The sequence below is a fragment of the Chiloscyllium plagiosum genome, unplaced genomic scaffold, assembly GCF_037043375.1.
Source record: "Chiloscyllium plagiosum isolate Xiang-an unplaced genomic scaffold, Cpla_swu_hap1 HiC_scaffold_29, whole genome shotgun sequence".
Taxonomy (NCBI): Eukaryota; Metazoa; Chordata; class Chondrichthyes; order Orectolobiformes; family Hemiscylliidae; genus Chiloscyllium; species Chiloscyllium plagiosum.
Genome location: NW_028270167.1, coordinates 33,512,836 through 33,527,851, shown reverse-complemented (window position 1 = coordinate 33,527,851; position 15,016 = coordinate 33,512,836). Strand labels below are relative to the sequence as shown.

The 15,016-nt window shown below is 43.4% G+C and overlaps 1 protein-coding gene across 2 annotated transcripts in view; it reads left to right on the top strand.

Moving 5' to 3' along the window:
* LOC122540525 (high affinity cGMP-specific 3',5'-cyclic phosphodiesterase 9A) overlaps nucleotides 1-15,016 on the top strand; it is a 78,286-nt gene that overhangs the window by 38,759 nt on the left and 24,511 nt on the right. For both annotated transcript variants that reach the window (XM_043676388.2, XM_043676390.2), the window contains 3 exons: nucleotides 4,681-4,755; nucleotides 7,587-7,673; nucleotides 14,606-14,710. In XM_043676388.2, coding sequence (XP_043532323.1) covers nucleotides 4,681-4,755; nucleotides 7,587-7,673; nucleotides 14,606-14,710 — 267 coding nt within the window. The remainder of the gene's footprint in view (nucleotides 1-4,680; nucleotides 4,756-7,586; nucleotides 7,674-14,605; nucleotides 14,711-15,016) is intronic.

Below are 15,016 nucleotides of genomic sequence, written 5' to 3'. Positions count from 1 at the left end.
ATTAAGCCATGCATGTCCAAGTACTCACGGCCGGTACAGTGAAACTGCGAATGGCTCATCAAATCAGTTATTTGATCGCTCCAAACGTTACTTGGATAACTGTAGTAATTCTAGAGCTAATATATGCAAATGAGTGCTGACCCATGCGGGGATGTGTGCATTTATCAGACCAAAACCAACCCAGGCTCGCCCAGCAGCTTTGGTGAGTCTAGGTAACCTCGGGCAGATCGTAAGTCCTCGTGATGGTGACGACTCATTCGAATGTCTGCCCTCTCAACTTTCGATGGCACTTTCTGTGCCTACCCTGGTGACCATGGGTAACGGAGAGTCAATTCCAGAGAGGGAGCCTGAAAAACAGCTACCACGTCCAAGGGTTGGCTCTAAGGGCTGGGGTGCAAAGCAGGGCTGGGCTCGTGCCCCCGCTGGACAAGGTGCTGCCCCCTCCCAAGGGGCCGGTGGCAACTCTGGACACGTGTCAGGCCCTTCCTGTGGATCGTGCCAGTTGCGGTACCCATCGCTCTTCCATGGCAGGCTTGGCTGGCACCTAGCAGCTGACTTAGAACTGTTACAACACGGGGTAAACCCTCCTGCTTAATTTAAAACCAGCAACACAGAAAAGATTTACCCAGTGCAGTAATCTGTAAAAATTTGACTGGCCAAGAACTATTTAAAGTAAAAATTAACAACATTATTTAGAGTCATAGAGATGTACAGCATGGAAACAGACCCTGCGGTCCAACCTGTCCATGCTGACCAGATATCCCAACCCAATCTAGTCCCACCTGCCAGCACCCAGCCCATATCCCTCCAAACCCTTCCTATTCATATACCCACCCAGATGCCTCTTAAATGTTGCAATTGTACCAGCCTCCACCACTTCCTCTGGCAGCTCATTCCATATACGTTCGACCCTCTGTGTGATTTCTTAAAGTATCACAGAGAATAATTAACTATCAACTATTTACGAGTCCTTACTCTAACCTATTTTTTACCTTCCCTTCTATAATACTAATCCGATGAAACTCCCAATTAAGATTTACAAAACTTCTAATCTCAAAACCAAGCAGCTTTCATTCTTCTATTCGGATCTTCCCGCGTCTTCTTTTCTGTTTCTTAGGAATTTCTGTGTCACAGGTTACTGATCAAAAAGGCACTTTTAAGAGAGCTATTTTTCAAGCAGTCTGTTTACATGCTGGACTTGGCAGTTCTCCTCCCAACTGTTCAGTTTTCCCCCAGTCTTACAGCCCCAAAGCATCGGATTGCGTCATTGGTTTTAAGATTGGAGTTTGATATTTTTGGGGGGATAATTTAAACTTATTGGCCAAATTCAAATTTGTGTTTTTGTCTCATAGCTACTCAGCGAGTGCTGTTTTTTCTTAATCAAATGTTACTTTGTAAATTCTCTAGCACTCGGTGTACTTGGCAAGTCCTTCACTCTCTTAAAGGTACACCCACATCTTCATAAAACTAGATATGGTGAGGCAGGTGGCACCAGAGAAATATCTGCCTCCTTCCTGCTCCCTCAGCAATTAGGTTCTGGGTGAGAAGGTCCACTTGTTACTGAACTGTCACCTCCCTGGCCCTGGATTGAGAGACCTGGGTTCATGTCACAGTTGCTCCAGAAGTGTGTATAAATATCTTGGAACAGGTTAAACTCCTTCAGTGGTCACTTCATGAGGCTTAAGGACTTCAGCCCAATAATGGGCCCAATAACTTAAAGTCATACAGCTGTACAGCACGGAAACAGATCCTTCGATCCAACTCGTCCATGCCGACCACATAGTCTAAATTAATCTAGTCCTATTTGCCAGCACTTGGCCCATATCCCTCTAAACCCTTCCTATTCATATACCCATCCACATGCCTTTTAAATGTTGTAATTGTACCTGCCTCCACCACTTTCTCTGGCAGCTCATTCCATACATACACCACCCTCTGTGTGAAAACATTGCCCCTTGAGCCCCTTTTAAATTTTTCCCCTCTCACCTTAACCCTCTAGTTTTGAACACCCCTACCTTGGGGAAAAGACCTTTGTCTATTTATCCTATCCATGCTCCTCATGATTTTATAAACCTCTATAAGGACCCTCTCAGCCTCTGACAGTCCAGGGAATAGGCTCCAGCCTATTCAGCCTCTCCCTGTAACTCAAACCCTCCAACATCCTTATAAATCTTTTCTGAATCCTTTCAAGTTTAACAACATCTTCTGATAAGAAGAAGACCAGAATTGCATGCAATATTCCAAAACGGGCTTAACCAATGTCCTGTACAGCTGCAACAGGACCTCCCAACCCCTATACGCCATGCTCGGATCAGTAGAAGTAAGTGTATCAAATATCTTCCTCGCTATCCTGTCTACCTGGGACTCCACTTTCAAGGAGCTATAAACCTGCACTCCAAGGTCTCTTTGTTTGGCAACACTCCCCAGGAGTTTATACAGTTAATGATAAGTCCTGACCTGATTTACCTTACCAAACTTTAACATCTCACATTTATTTAAATTAAATGTTATCTGTGACTCCTTGGCCCATCTGATCAATGTCCAGTTGTATTCTGAGATAACCGTTACTATCCACTCACCCTGCTGGAAGGCAAGAAAAGTGGCTTCTTTCGCAACAGAGTGTCCAGCCAGCTGGCTTTAGGGTAGGGGACTCTGTTGCTCCAATCTATGGTCATGGGTGGGGTCAAGGTATGGGGCTGAAATCTCCCCTGGCCCTTACCTCTGTCCGGGGAGAAAGTGAGGTCTGCAGATGCTGGAGATCAAAGTTGAAACTTTATTGCTGGAACAGCACAGCAGGTCAGGCAGCATCCAGGGAACAGGAGATTCGACGTTTTGGGCACAGGCGGGCCTGTGCCCGAAACGTCGAATCTCCTGTTCCCTGGATGCTGCCTGACCTGCTGTGCTGTTCCAGCAATAAAGTTTCAACCTTACCTCTGTCCCTCTGGCTTAATGCAGGTAATCGAGAGAGAGAGAGGGCGCCTCCAGCTGGAGATATCTTCTCAGCAGCTGAAAAAAATGAAAAGCACATTGCCTCAACTAATGGCCAGCATTATAGAGGGTAAGCCCCTCCAAAAAGCAGCCGGCTCTAGGCAGGTCGATGGAGGCTGAATGATGGTGTGGTCCGTCTCTGATAATTGGCCTTTTTATTTATTTATATTATGACAATTTACTTTTTTGTCTTGAATAGTTGGTCACTGGCTGCAGGCAGAATCTGGCCTCCAGATATGTCATGCCAGTCAATCGGGCAAAATTCCATGCCCGGCCACCTCCCTCCCTGCTCCCAGATTGGGATGGGAAAATGCTCCTTTGGGAGTTCCACTATGAAAGCTGAAAAACAATGCTGATGCGCCATCTTGTGGAAGCTGGACTGCATAGCATGTCACGCAGAAAAGAAACTTTTTACCTGAAGTGGTAGATTTTACAAATTAGCAGTAACCTAATCGAATTTAACACTCTCCATCCCACACACCATATTCTACGTTCATCCAAAACTCAGATGCCTGTACAAATTAACTTGCACTAAATCACATTCATCATTAACACATCAAACATCATTCATCATTGACTTCTGTTGATGTGTCAATTTTAAAACACTTGTCCTCCATTTCAAATCCTTCCAAGACACTATCTATCTCTATCTCTGTACTATGACCCCATCCCCTGAGTACACAATTTACTTTTACATAGTAGCTGTAACCTAATGAACTGTTCGAGCGACATGGTAGCTCAGTGGTTAGCACTGCTGCCTCACAGCACTACGGTCCCAGGTTCGATCCCTGCCTCGGGCAACTGTCTGTGTGGAGTCTGCATATTCTCTCTGTGTCTGTGTGGGCTTCCTCTGATAATCCAAAGATACGCAGGCCAGGTGAATTGCCTATAGTGCCGGAGCCCTAGTCAGGGGTAAATATAGCATCTGGGTCGGTTACTCTGGGCTGAAGAGCTTGTTTCCATAGTGTAGGGAATCTAATCTAAACTCTTAGGGGCAATAGGGTAGCACTGCAGCCTCGCAGCACCAGGATTCCAGGTTCAATTCCAGCCTCAGGTGACTGTCTGTGTGGAGTTTGTACATTCTCCCCGTGTCTGCCTGGGTTTCCTCCCACAGTCCAAAGATGTGCAGGTCAGGTGAATTGGCCATGCTAAATTTCCCATAGTGTTAAGTGCATTAGTCAGAGTGAAATGGGTCTGAGTGGATTACTCTTCGGGGGGGTCGGTGTGGACTGGCTGGGCTAAAGGGCCTGTTTTCACACTGTAGGGAATCTAATATTTGGCACTGAGCTAGATACCGAGATATTGGGCTAAACAAAAGAATTTTAGGGATTGTGTTAAAGAAGGAGAGAGAGAGAGAGATAAAAGCATGTCAACTTCTTGGGTAAAGATTTCCAGAGCCAAGACACAAGATGGTTGAAGATCTGATAGTGAGAAGAGAGTGAGAGAATGTGCACGAGGCTAGAATCCGGTTTGCTTTTCTTAATGGAGATAGTGATTGCCTTTAAGCTGTACAACTGTGACCAGATGAACTGCAGAAGCCATTCTATTTCCCTGCTGGGTGTTCCCTTCACCACAATGAGCCAATATGTCACCTATAGGACTTGCTTCATATCTTGTGTCGGAAATTGATTACTGACTTTATTCTATTCTTATTGCTTTTCCAAATGAGAAATATATTCACTGTTTTGACAGTACACACTATCCCAGGAGACGATCGAAGCACTGAAAAAGCCAACCTTTGATGTCTGGCACTGGGAGTACAATGAGGTACTGTGAACTACTGCTCAGCAATGTAGTGAATACAGATCAATGAGTTAAAATGAAAAAAAACCCAGTAACCGTCAACTTGCAGCAGAGAGTCTGTTATTGCTAAAGAGAGGAGAGATGGAATGGGTTAACAGCTTCAGGCAACCACGTCCAGGAGACCTTCCATTTGTTATTTGTGTTTAGGTCATGAAATAATAAATGTGATGGCTTCTGTTGTGTCAAACTGGTCGTTTTTATATTTGAGCAACTCAGCAATAGTGGAATAGTCACATGTCACAAGATTCTCCTGAATAATGAAAGCATCATTCAGACCTTCTTAATATATCCATTCAGAACAATCCTAAAATCCCATATAGCCCAAAAGATAAAGGAGCTGAATTCCTCCTTATAGTTCCCAAATTGCATTGTTTTATGAATAATTCCAGAGTCTGCAATGCCACCACATTGCCTGGAGTCCACTCCCAGTGCATGCTCACTGTGGGAAGAAACTCTTGACTTTTACTTGATTCTCCCACTGTTCTTTAAAGTAACCCCTTTGAATGTATTTAGCACCTTATTGACTCTCACATGACCATTTCAAAAAAATATCCCTTTAACGCTGAAAAGTTGAAGTCTCTCCAACCTCTCCTTCAAATGTAAATCTTGCATAAGCAGTCACTGCAATGCTGCCTGTATGATTCAGTTAAGATAAAAGGATAGCCCTGAGCTGAGAGATCAGTTGGGTCAGGTCACCACCTCTGGTAGGACAATTTCCTGCAAGTATCATCATTTGACCTCCTGCCTATAATTCCACAATTCTGTCATTGGCCATCCAGTGTGCCAATGGTTAGATTGCAATGCCCATCACCCAATTAAGAAACAATTACCTTTCCTTGACCTGATTGCCCCTTTGATTGTTCTTAAGATTGCTCAAGGCAGGGCCCTGGAGATTACTTTTTATATCCCAGAGGATTGGCTAACCTACCGATGATGGAATAAAAGCCAAGAGCTGCAGAACACAAAGTGCTGGAGAAATTCAGCAGGTCTGGCAGTGTCTGTGAGGGAGAAACAGAGTGAACATTTCCAATCCAACATGACCCTTCTCCAGAACTCAATGAAATGATAGAAGCTATTTTCTGCACAACTTTGACACCGCACAGTCTGAGGCAGCCAGGAGAAATCCAAGGATACATCAAGTATCCCGACATGACCTGCACAAAACGACCATGTCAGAACATAAAGGGAATCCTTGGAAGCATAACTGACCAGTAGATAGTGGTCACCCTGTTATAGGAACGATATTATTAAGCTGGAGAGGGTTCAGAAGAGATTTACTAGAATATTGCCTGGTAAGGTGGGTTTGAGTTATCAAGAAAGGCTGGGACTATTTTTCACTGTAGTGTAGAAGGTTGAGAGGTAAAATCACGAGGAGCTAATGGTAAGTAACTTTTCCCTGGGATTGGGGATTTCAAGAGTAAGATGAGAATATTTTTATGGTGAGAGGAGAAAGACTTATAAAAAGACATGATGGGCAATTTCTTTTTACACAGGTTCACATGTGGAATGAACATCCAGAGGAAGTGAAGGATGTAGACACAGTTACAGGTTTAAAGGGCACTTGGATAAGTAAATGATGAGGATAGGTTTGGCAGGATGTGGGCCTGGAGCAGGTAGATGGGACTAGTTTAGTTTGGGATTATGGTCGGCGTGAACTGGTTGGACTTAAGGGTCTGTTTCCGTGCTGTATGAGTGTATGTTCTTGTGGTTCTGTTCGCCGAGCTGGGAATTTGTGTTGCAAACGTTTCGTCCCCTGTCTAGGTGACATCCTCAGTGCTTGGGAACCTCCTGTGAAGCACTTCTGTGTTGTTTCCTCCGGCATTTATGGTGATTTGAATCTGCCGCTTCCGGTTGTCAGTTCCAGCTGTCCGCTGCAGTGGCCGGTATATTGGGTCCAGGTCGATGTGCTTATTGATTGAATCTGTGGATGAGTGCCATGCCTCTAGGAATTCCCTGGCTGTTCTCTGTTTGACTTGTCCTAGAATAGTAGTGTTGTCCCAGTCAAACTCATGTTGCTTGTCATCTGCGTGTGTGGCTACTAAGGATAGCTGGTCGTGTCTTTTCGTGGCTAGTTGGTGTTCATGGATGCGGATCGTTAGCTGTCTTCCTATTTCTCCTATGTAGTGTTTTGTGCAGTCCTTGCATGGGAATTTGTACACTACATAGGACAAACAGGAAGACAGCTAACGATCCGCATCCATGAACACCAACTAGCCACGAAAAGACACGACCAGCTATCCTTAGTAGCCACACACGCAGATGACAAGCAACATGAGTTTGACTGGGACAACACTACTATTCTAGGACAAGTCAAACAGAGAACAGCCAGGGAATTCCTAGAGGCATGGCACTCATCCACAGATTCAATCAATAAGCACATCGACCTGGACCCAATATACCGGCCACTGCAGCGGACAGCTGGAACTGACAACCGGAAGCGGCAGATACAAACCACTATAAATGCCGAAGGAAACATCACAGAAGCGCTTCACAGGAGGCTCCCAAGCACTGAGGATGTCACCTAGACAGGGGAAGAAACGTCTGCAATACAAATTCCCAGCTCAGCGAACAGAACCACAACAACGAGCATCCGAGCTACAAATCTTCTCACAGACTTTGTATGTTCTTATGGTGGTTCAGTGCAAGACTGTTTATGTTTGATGCCTTTGTTTTGACTTCAGGTTGGTGAATGTCTCCGCTGAAATATCAGACACTTAAAACAGATTTATTCAGCAACAAATATTTAGCACACAACGTATTCAAATGTGGAGTAACTGTTGTCTCCTCACTGACAGATGCTTAGCTGTCTGGAGTACATGTACCATGATCTGGGACTGGTGCAGGAGTTTAACATGAACCCCATCACACTGAAACGCTGGCTGGTAAGTTCACTGCTCTTGGGGCAAATATCACAACACAAAATGGAATGTTCACCAAAAACTTATAAAAGAACAGAAGTCTCCCCATCCCCAAGAGCTAAAAGTTGCATAGAAAATGCAGACGTTGCCCTGCTTTGATGAAAAGATGATAAACAGAGAATGTAGTTACAGTAACCGCTTGCACTGACAAGACTCTCAGACAGTTATAGCAGAGTTAATAGCAATTAGTAATGTGATCAAGATTAAAGGGTTGGAGAAAACATCCATGCCAATCTGTATGGCTCAAACTCCATCCATTACCTACCGTCCTGGCACAAGCTGCTGGGAGGTTTGCGGAAATCCATAATGTGCCTAGCAGGAAACTAGGCAATGCACTGGCCTTTTAATTCTGTAACTAACCCATGACTAATGTGCGGTGTTCTGTTAGTTATAAGGGGAACTTCATGAAATGAGATGAAATCTCAATGATGAGTTTGAGTTTCTGGAACAAATTGATCTGTATCGATTCAACTGAGAAGGAGGTTTATAACACACTTTGAGGAGATTACTATGTAACTGAAAGCCCAGCAGTATTACAAAGACAGCCAAAGGATGGAACAGTTTGCTTAATGTAGTTTAGAAATGTTGGACCAAATCTGCCCGTCAGTGTGAGTAGCCTTCTTTCTGATAATCAGACAAATAAAATTACCTGTTTAGGTTCCTCTTGCTGTTGGCTGGTTTCTCTAAGCATTCTGCGGCTGTTTTGCACTGCTACTCTTTTGGCTAGTGGGGTGTTAAGGGGACGTTTGTATTGAAGACATTTAGGTAGTACCTGTTTCCTTAGGCATTCATGCAGGAAGTACAGCTGTTCATTGGTGGCACTCTGTTGGATGGCATTCATTTCCCATTTTCGGGCCAGTTTTAGCGTATTGTGCCCATAGGTCTTTACGAGTTTTTGAGAAGATTTGTAGCTCAGGTTCAGGTTCTGGTTCTGGATGTAGGTTTGCTCACTGAGCTGGAAGGTTCTTTTCCAGACGTTTCGTCACCCTACTAGGTAACATCTTAATACCCCACCAGCCAAAAGAATAGCAGAGCAAAATGGCCGCAGAATGCTTAGAGAAATGAAATGATGCCCACAATAGACTCCATAAATACAACCGGGAAACTTTGCACCAAAAATCTTTACTCACTCATGCAACAGACCTTGAATGGGCAGACGCAGTAGAACAAGCCATCGATATTAGACAACGACAAACACAGAAAATGAAACTGCAGAAGAAACTAGACAAATTTACACAAAGTAACAACAATGACAACACAGAAACACGGATAAAAAACTTAACTGACCGACCCTAAGCAGACACTGAAAAAGCCATCTTAGTAAAAGGATTAAATTACAACTGCCAGGATGCGGACAAGAAAGATTTCTTAGCAGCATTAGAAACAACACTAAAAGACAACCAACTCACAAAAGAAACCCAGCAAACCATCAGACAGGTAGTCGCACCAACATTAAGCAGAAAAAAAGGAAGGAAGCACACTCAATACACAAGAAAGGAAAGCACTGAAAAGACTTTTAAAAAAAACATTGTTATCCTACCTGCAGACAAAGGACGCTTGGCAGTCATTCTAAATTGAAGAGACCACATTGAAAAAGTGAATGCACTACTTACAGATACCAACACTTACCAACAGGTGGTGATAGACCCAACCCCACAATTAGAGAACCAAATCACAGCCTTACTCAAAAAAACTTCGGAAATCTGGAGAAATAAATAAAACCGACTTCCAAAAAATGAAACCAGACGAATCCAAGCCACCACTCTTCTACGGATTATCCAAACTTCACAAAACAGGATCCCCCCTCAGACCCATTGTCTCGCTACCTGGAACACCAACTTACAGATTTGCCAAGGAGCTACACCAAAGACTAAAGCACTTAATAGAAGATTCACGCCACTCCACCAAGAATTCCTGAAGACCATCTACGATACTAAGATAGAAAAGTATGAATAATGGTCTCCTTTGATGTAACAGCTTTATTTACATCAATCAACATTAACCTGGCGAAGGAAACACTGACTACATTAATAGAAGAGCCAAAGAGACATACACAAACACCACTAACTTCATCAGCAAGGACAGTATCATCAAGCTAGTGGACCTATGCCTTATCACACATTTCATCTTTAACAACAAAACCCACAGACAAACCGACGGAACACCCATGGGATCTCCGATATCAGGGTTCTTAGCAGAGGCAGTAATGCAGAGACTCGAACAAACAGCTCTGCCAACTATCCAACCAAGCTTTGGGTCAGCTATGTAGATGACACCTTTATCATCACTAAATGAAATAAATTAGAGGAAACCTTCAAGACCATCACTAATACCCCTCCTGGCATAAAATTCACTAAAGAGGAGGAAAACAACAACAAACTGCCATTCCTGGATGTCACAGTAGAGCAAACAGCCAATGGGGAACTTCAAACCAGCATCTACAGGAAAGCAACACATACAGACCAAATATTGAACGACAGAGGCAATCATCTCGACATCCACAAACAAAGCTGCATTAGAACATTATTTCAATGAGCCAACACACTCTGCAGCACAGAGGAACTACACAGAGCAGAGGAAAATTACCTATACTGGGTATTATGCCCGAAACGTCGATTCTCCTTCTCCTTGGATGCTGCCTGACCTGCTGCGCTTTTCCAGCAACACATTTTTCAGCTCTCATCTCCAGCATCTGCAGTCCTCACTTTCTTCTAGTTGATTCAAAATGAATTCGTCAATTTCTCAGCAACAAGTCCAAACAAGCAGACAAAACATGCCCAGAAACCCTAGCCACTCTCCCCTTTTCTTTTGAGATTAGATTCCCTACAGTGTGGAAACAGGCCCTTTGGCCCAACCAGTCCACACTGACCCTCCGAAGAGTAACCTGCCCAGACCCATTTCTCTCTGATTATTTCAAAGACATCTCAGAAATGACTGCCAGACTATTCAGATCTTTTGGCATCATGCTAGCCCACAAACCCTCCAACAACTAAAACAGCAGCTAATGAACTTGAAAGACCCTATACAGACAACAAGCAAAACTAATGTCATTTACAAAAAACCGTGCAAGGTCTGCAACAAACACCACATTGGACAAACAGGCAGAAAACTAGCCACCAGGATACATGAACACCAACTAGCCACAAAACAACATGACTCTCTCTCACTAGTATCCTTACATACAGATAAGGAAGGACACCACTTCGACTGGGACAACACATCCATCTTAGAACAACCAAACAGAGACACACAAGAGAATTCCGAGAAGCATGGCATTCCAACCGGAACTCTATCAACAAACACATCGAGTTAGACCCCATCTACCATCCCCTAAGGAAAAGAACAGCAAATGATATTACTACAGGAAATGACAATACCAACCCAAAGAAACCCAAACATATAAATAGAAAGCAGGAATCATGTACAGTGCTTCACCTGAGGCCCACTGGAGATGTTACCTAGTAGGGTGACAAAACGTCTGGAAATGAACCTTCCAATTCAGCGACAAACCTACATCCAAAATGATACAACTCAGTAAAGTCTATGAACTTCTTTGAAAGAAGTATCCAATTAGTCTCACCCCTCTTTACCATAGTCCCTGCAAATTTCCTTTTGCAAGTTTCTGTTGAGTCAGTTTCCAACATCTGTTCATCACATTCTTTTTCCTTCATGGGATGAGAGAATTAATGGCACACGGGCAGCACTCATTGTCTATTCCTTACTGCCCTTAGAAATATGTGGGGAACTTGAAGCTCTTGACTAAATGGGTTTTACCCCAACAATCAATAGTAGTAATTATTTAGCTCTTAATTTCAGAGTTGTTTTTTGAATGAATTCCATCATTCAAAATTCCAATTCCACCATCTACTTCCACAGTATTCGAACGTGGGTCCCCGGAGATTACCTGGGTCGCTGGACTAACAGTCTAGTGATATACCATTAGGCCATCACCTCCATATTGTTTGATTGCTTCATAACAGTCAATGGTAGATTAATGTCATTTAAATTCCACACTTAATCATCAAACTTTAAATTCTACCAGCTTCCAAGGTAATATTACCACCATATCACTGCCTTACTTAACTCACTGCATAGAAGGATTTAGAGCTATGAGTTGTACAGCACAGAAAAGGCCCTTTGGCCCATCATGTCTGCACCAGTGAAAAACAACCACCTAACTTTCTAATCACATTTACTAGCCCATAGCTTTGTATGCTTTGGCATCACAAGTGTACATCTAATACTTCTTAAATCTTATGAACGTTTGTGTGTCTCTACCACCCTTACAGGCAGTGAGTTTCAGATTCCCGTCACCCTGTGGGTGAAAAATATTTTCCTCAGATCACCTCTAATCCTTTTACCCCTTACCTTAAATCTATGGTCCCAGTCATGGATCCCTCCATCAATGGAAAACACTGTCTACCCCATATGCCCTTTATCATTTTGCACATCTCAGTCATACCCCCTTGCAGTGTCCTCTGCTCCAAGCAAAACAACCTCAGTCTGTCCAATCTCCATTTATAACTAGAACTTTCTAGCCCAAGCACCATCCTGGTAAATATCCTGCCACTCTCTCCTGTGCAAACACATCCCTCCTATAGTGTGGATTCTAGAACTGCACATTATATTCTAACTGTGGTCTAACCAACCTTTTGTGCACTTGCAGCATAATCAATCTTATTTTAAACTCTATGCATTGACAAATAAAGGCATGTCTACATAGGCCTTCTTAACCACTTTATCCAACTGTCCTGTTGCTTTAAGGCAGTGATTCACAATCATTTTTTGACTATGCCCCCCCCCCCCCACCCCCAGGAGCTCTTCTCAGGTTCCAGGGCCCACCTTTCAAACAGGGATACAACTCGAACAGACAGACAGAAAATCATTTATTATTGAACACCAAGAGAACTTGAACGTTCCAACATATTGGACAGAACTTAAAGTAGAACTGTATGAAATTAAACATCTAGCAGGCCAAATGCAATCCTTGAGCTTGGTGCTCAGGAGGGAAACGATTGACTCCAATGAAGGTTGTTGTTTGGGTATTTCAACTGTTCAGTTACCAGGGCTCCCCTTGGGGCTCCCCTTCTCACAGTTTTCAGTCTGTGGCCCCCTTCAAGTGTGCCAGGGCCCCTAAGGGGGCCATATACCTTCCCCACCACATTGAGAATGGCTGCTTTAAGGCACTGATGTACATGCACACCAAAGTCACTCTGATCCTCGGTGTTTCCCAGGGTCCTACTGTTCATCATGTACTCCCTCGCTTTGTTTGTTCTGCTCAAGTGCATCACCTCCTATTTATCTGGTTTGAATTCCATTTATCACTGATCAGCCTTTATTTATGCTTTTACAGTTTAAGGCTATCCCCTCATTATTTACCACCCCAACAATTTTTAAGTCATCTGCAAATTTACTGAAATTCAATTATATTCAATTTATATCATTTATCCACAACCATCACCGCCCTCTCCCAATTTTTATAAACATAGATGTGGAAAAGTCTGACAAGTATTTTAACAATCTCACTTTTAAAGAACAGCCCCCTTCAGATAAAGGATCTGCATTGACTCTGCATTTGGGATTTTGCAACAAATGATTGATTTGACTGCAGCATTTTTCCTTCAGGAATTAGATGGACTTACCAAGAATGGTCTGGCCTCTGAGTCAGTCACTTTGAGATCTTGGCCTAACATAGGACTTATAAGCTGCCATCTAGATAAACACTGAGTCAAGCTGATGAATAAAACAAATTGGCCCAATTTAACTTGTGTACTTCAAAATGAAGCTCCAGAATGCCAAGTACGTTCATTTCCAAGTATTACTGTTTGTATTTCCTGATGGGTTGTCAGAAGAGGTGTCCTTTGCTTTTGAGATGTTAAACTGTGTTTTTGCATGGAAGGCACAGTCTGGAATTTCCTGTTGATTTTCATGGAGATCCCAGCTGTTGTTAGCCAGTCAGTATATCCTTCCTTTCAAACCTGATGAAGAATTTGGCTCAGGGTTACACTGGGCCTTACATTTACTAGGAGAAAGTGAGGTCTGCAGATGCTGGAGATCAAAGTTGAAACTTTATTGCTGGAACAGCACAGCAGGTCAGGCAGCATCCAGGGAACAGGAGATTCGACGTTTCGGGCACAGGCCCTTCCTCAGGAATGAGAATTCCTGAGGAAGGGCCTGTGCCCGAAACGTCGAATCTCCTGTTCCCTGGATGCTGCCTGACCTGCTGTGCTGTTCCAGCAATAAAGTTTCAACTTACATTTACTAGCAATCTGTCAAAGCAACTGACCTTTCTGGTCTTAAAGCTCAAACCACAGAGGCAGATCACCAACTTTGTGTTGACTGCTTGGTAATAGTCTGGGAGTATATTAATCATTCATGCTGGTCATCTACTTGCATAACTGAAGTAAATGACAGATGTTGACGATTATAAGAAAGTTTCCCTGTGTGATGGACAAAACATGAGAACCTATTCCACACAGATGTTCCTGACAGATCAGTCAGGTGACTTGTCCTTGTATTTCCAACTGAGCTTTTCTTTCCAGTGTTTGGTTGTTTGTGTCTGTGTCTCCTTTTGCGTAACATTTCTTCCAAAACGTCCTTTGTAGTATCGGTATATAGCTGCGTGTCCCTTTCTCTTTATTTTTGAGGCTTATTGGCAATAGTCTGCCTCTGTCTGTCCAGCACACCCCAGTTTCTTTGCCTATCTTTCACCTTGCCTGCCTCTCTCATATTCCCCTTTCTTAAAGTCCAGATTTAGACTTAGAGGGTGACAACTTGGAAAAGGAGCTAGGATAAGTGCCTGTGGAGCCAAATCTCCGGCTTTGGGATTGAGGAGAGGAGGAATACCTGGTATTCTCATTTGTAATCATTGGACCTCTTATATATTTTGTCTGCAGCTCAGCATTCAGGAGAACTACCGGAATAATCCCTTCCACAACTTCCGGCACTGTTTCTGTGTGACGCAGATGATGTATGGCATGATCCATCTGTGTGACCTACAGGTGAGTGGGGACTGGAGTTCTCAGTCAAATTCTGGATTAGTGGTGCTGGAAAAGCATAGCAGTTCAGGCAGCATCCGGGGATGCTGCCTGAACTGCTGTGCTTTTCCAGCACCACTAAACCAGAATCTGGTTTCCAGCATCTGCAGTTATTGTTTTTACCTAGTTCTCAGTCAAACACTATCATCACCACATCCCATCGCTACACTTCCTCTTTCTTAGTCACAAGTTCAGGATTGACGTCTATGTTTGGTGAGCACAGACCCCTTTGTACATATTTTCACTTGTTGTATTGGAGAATTTTAAACC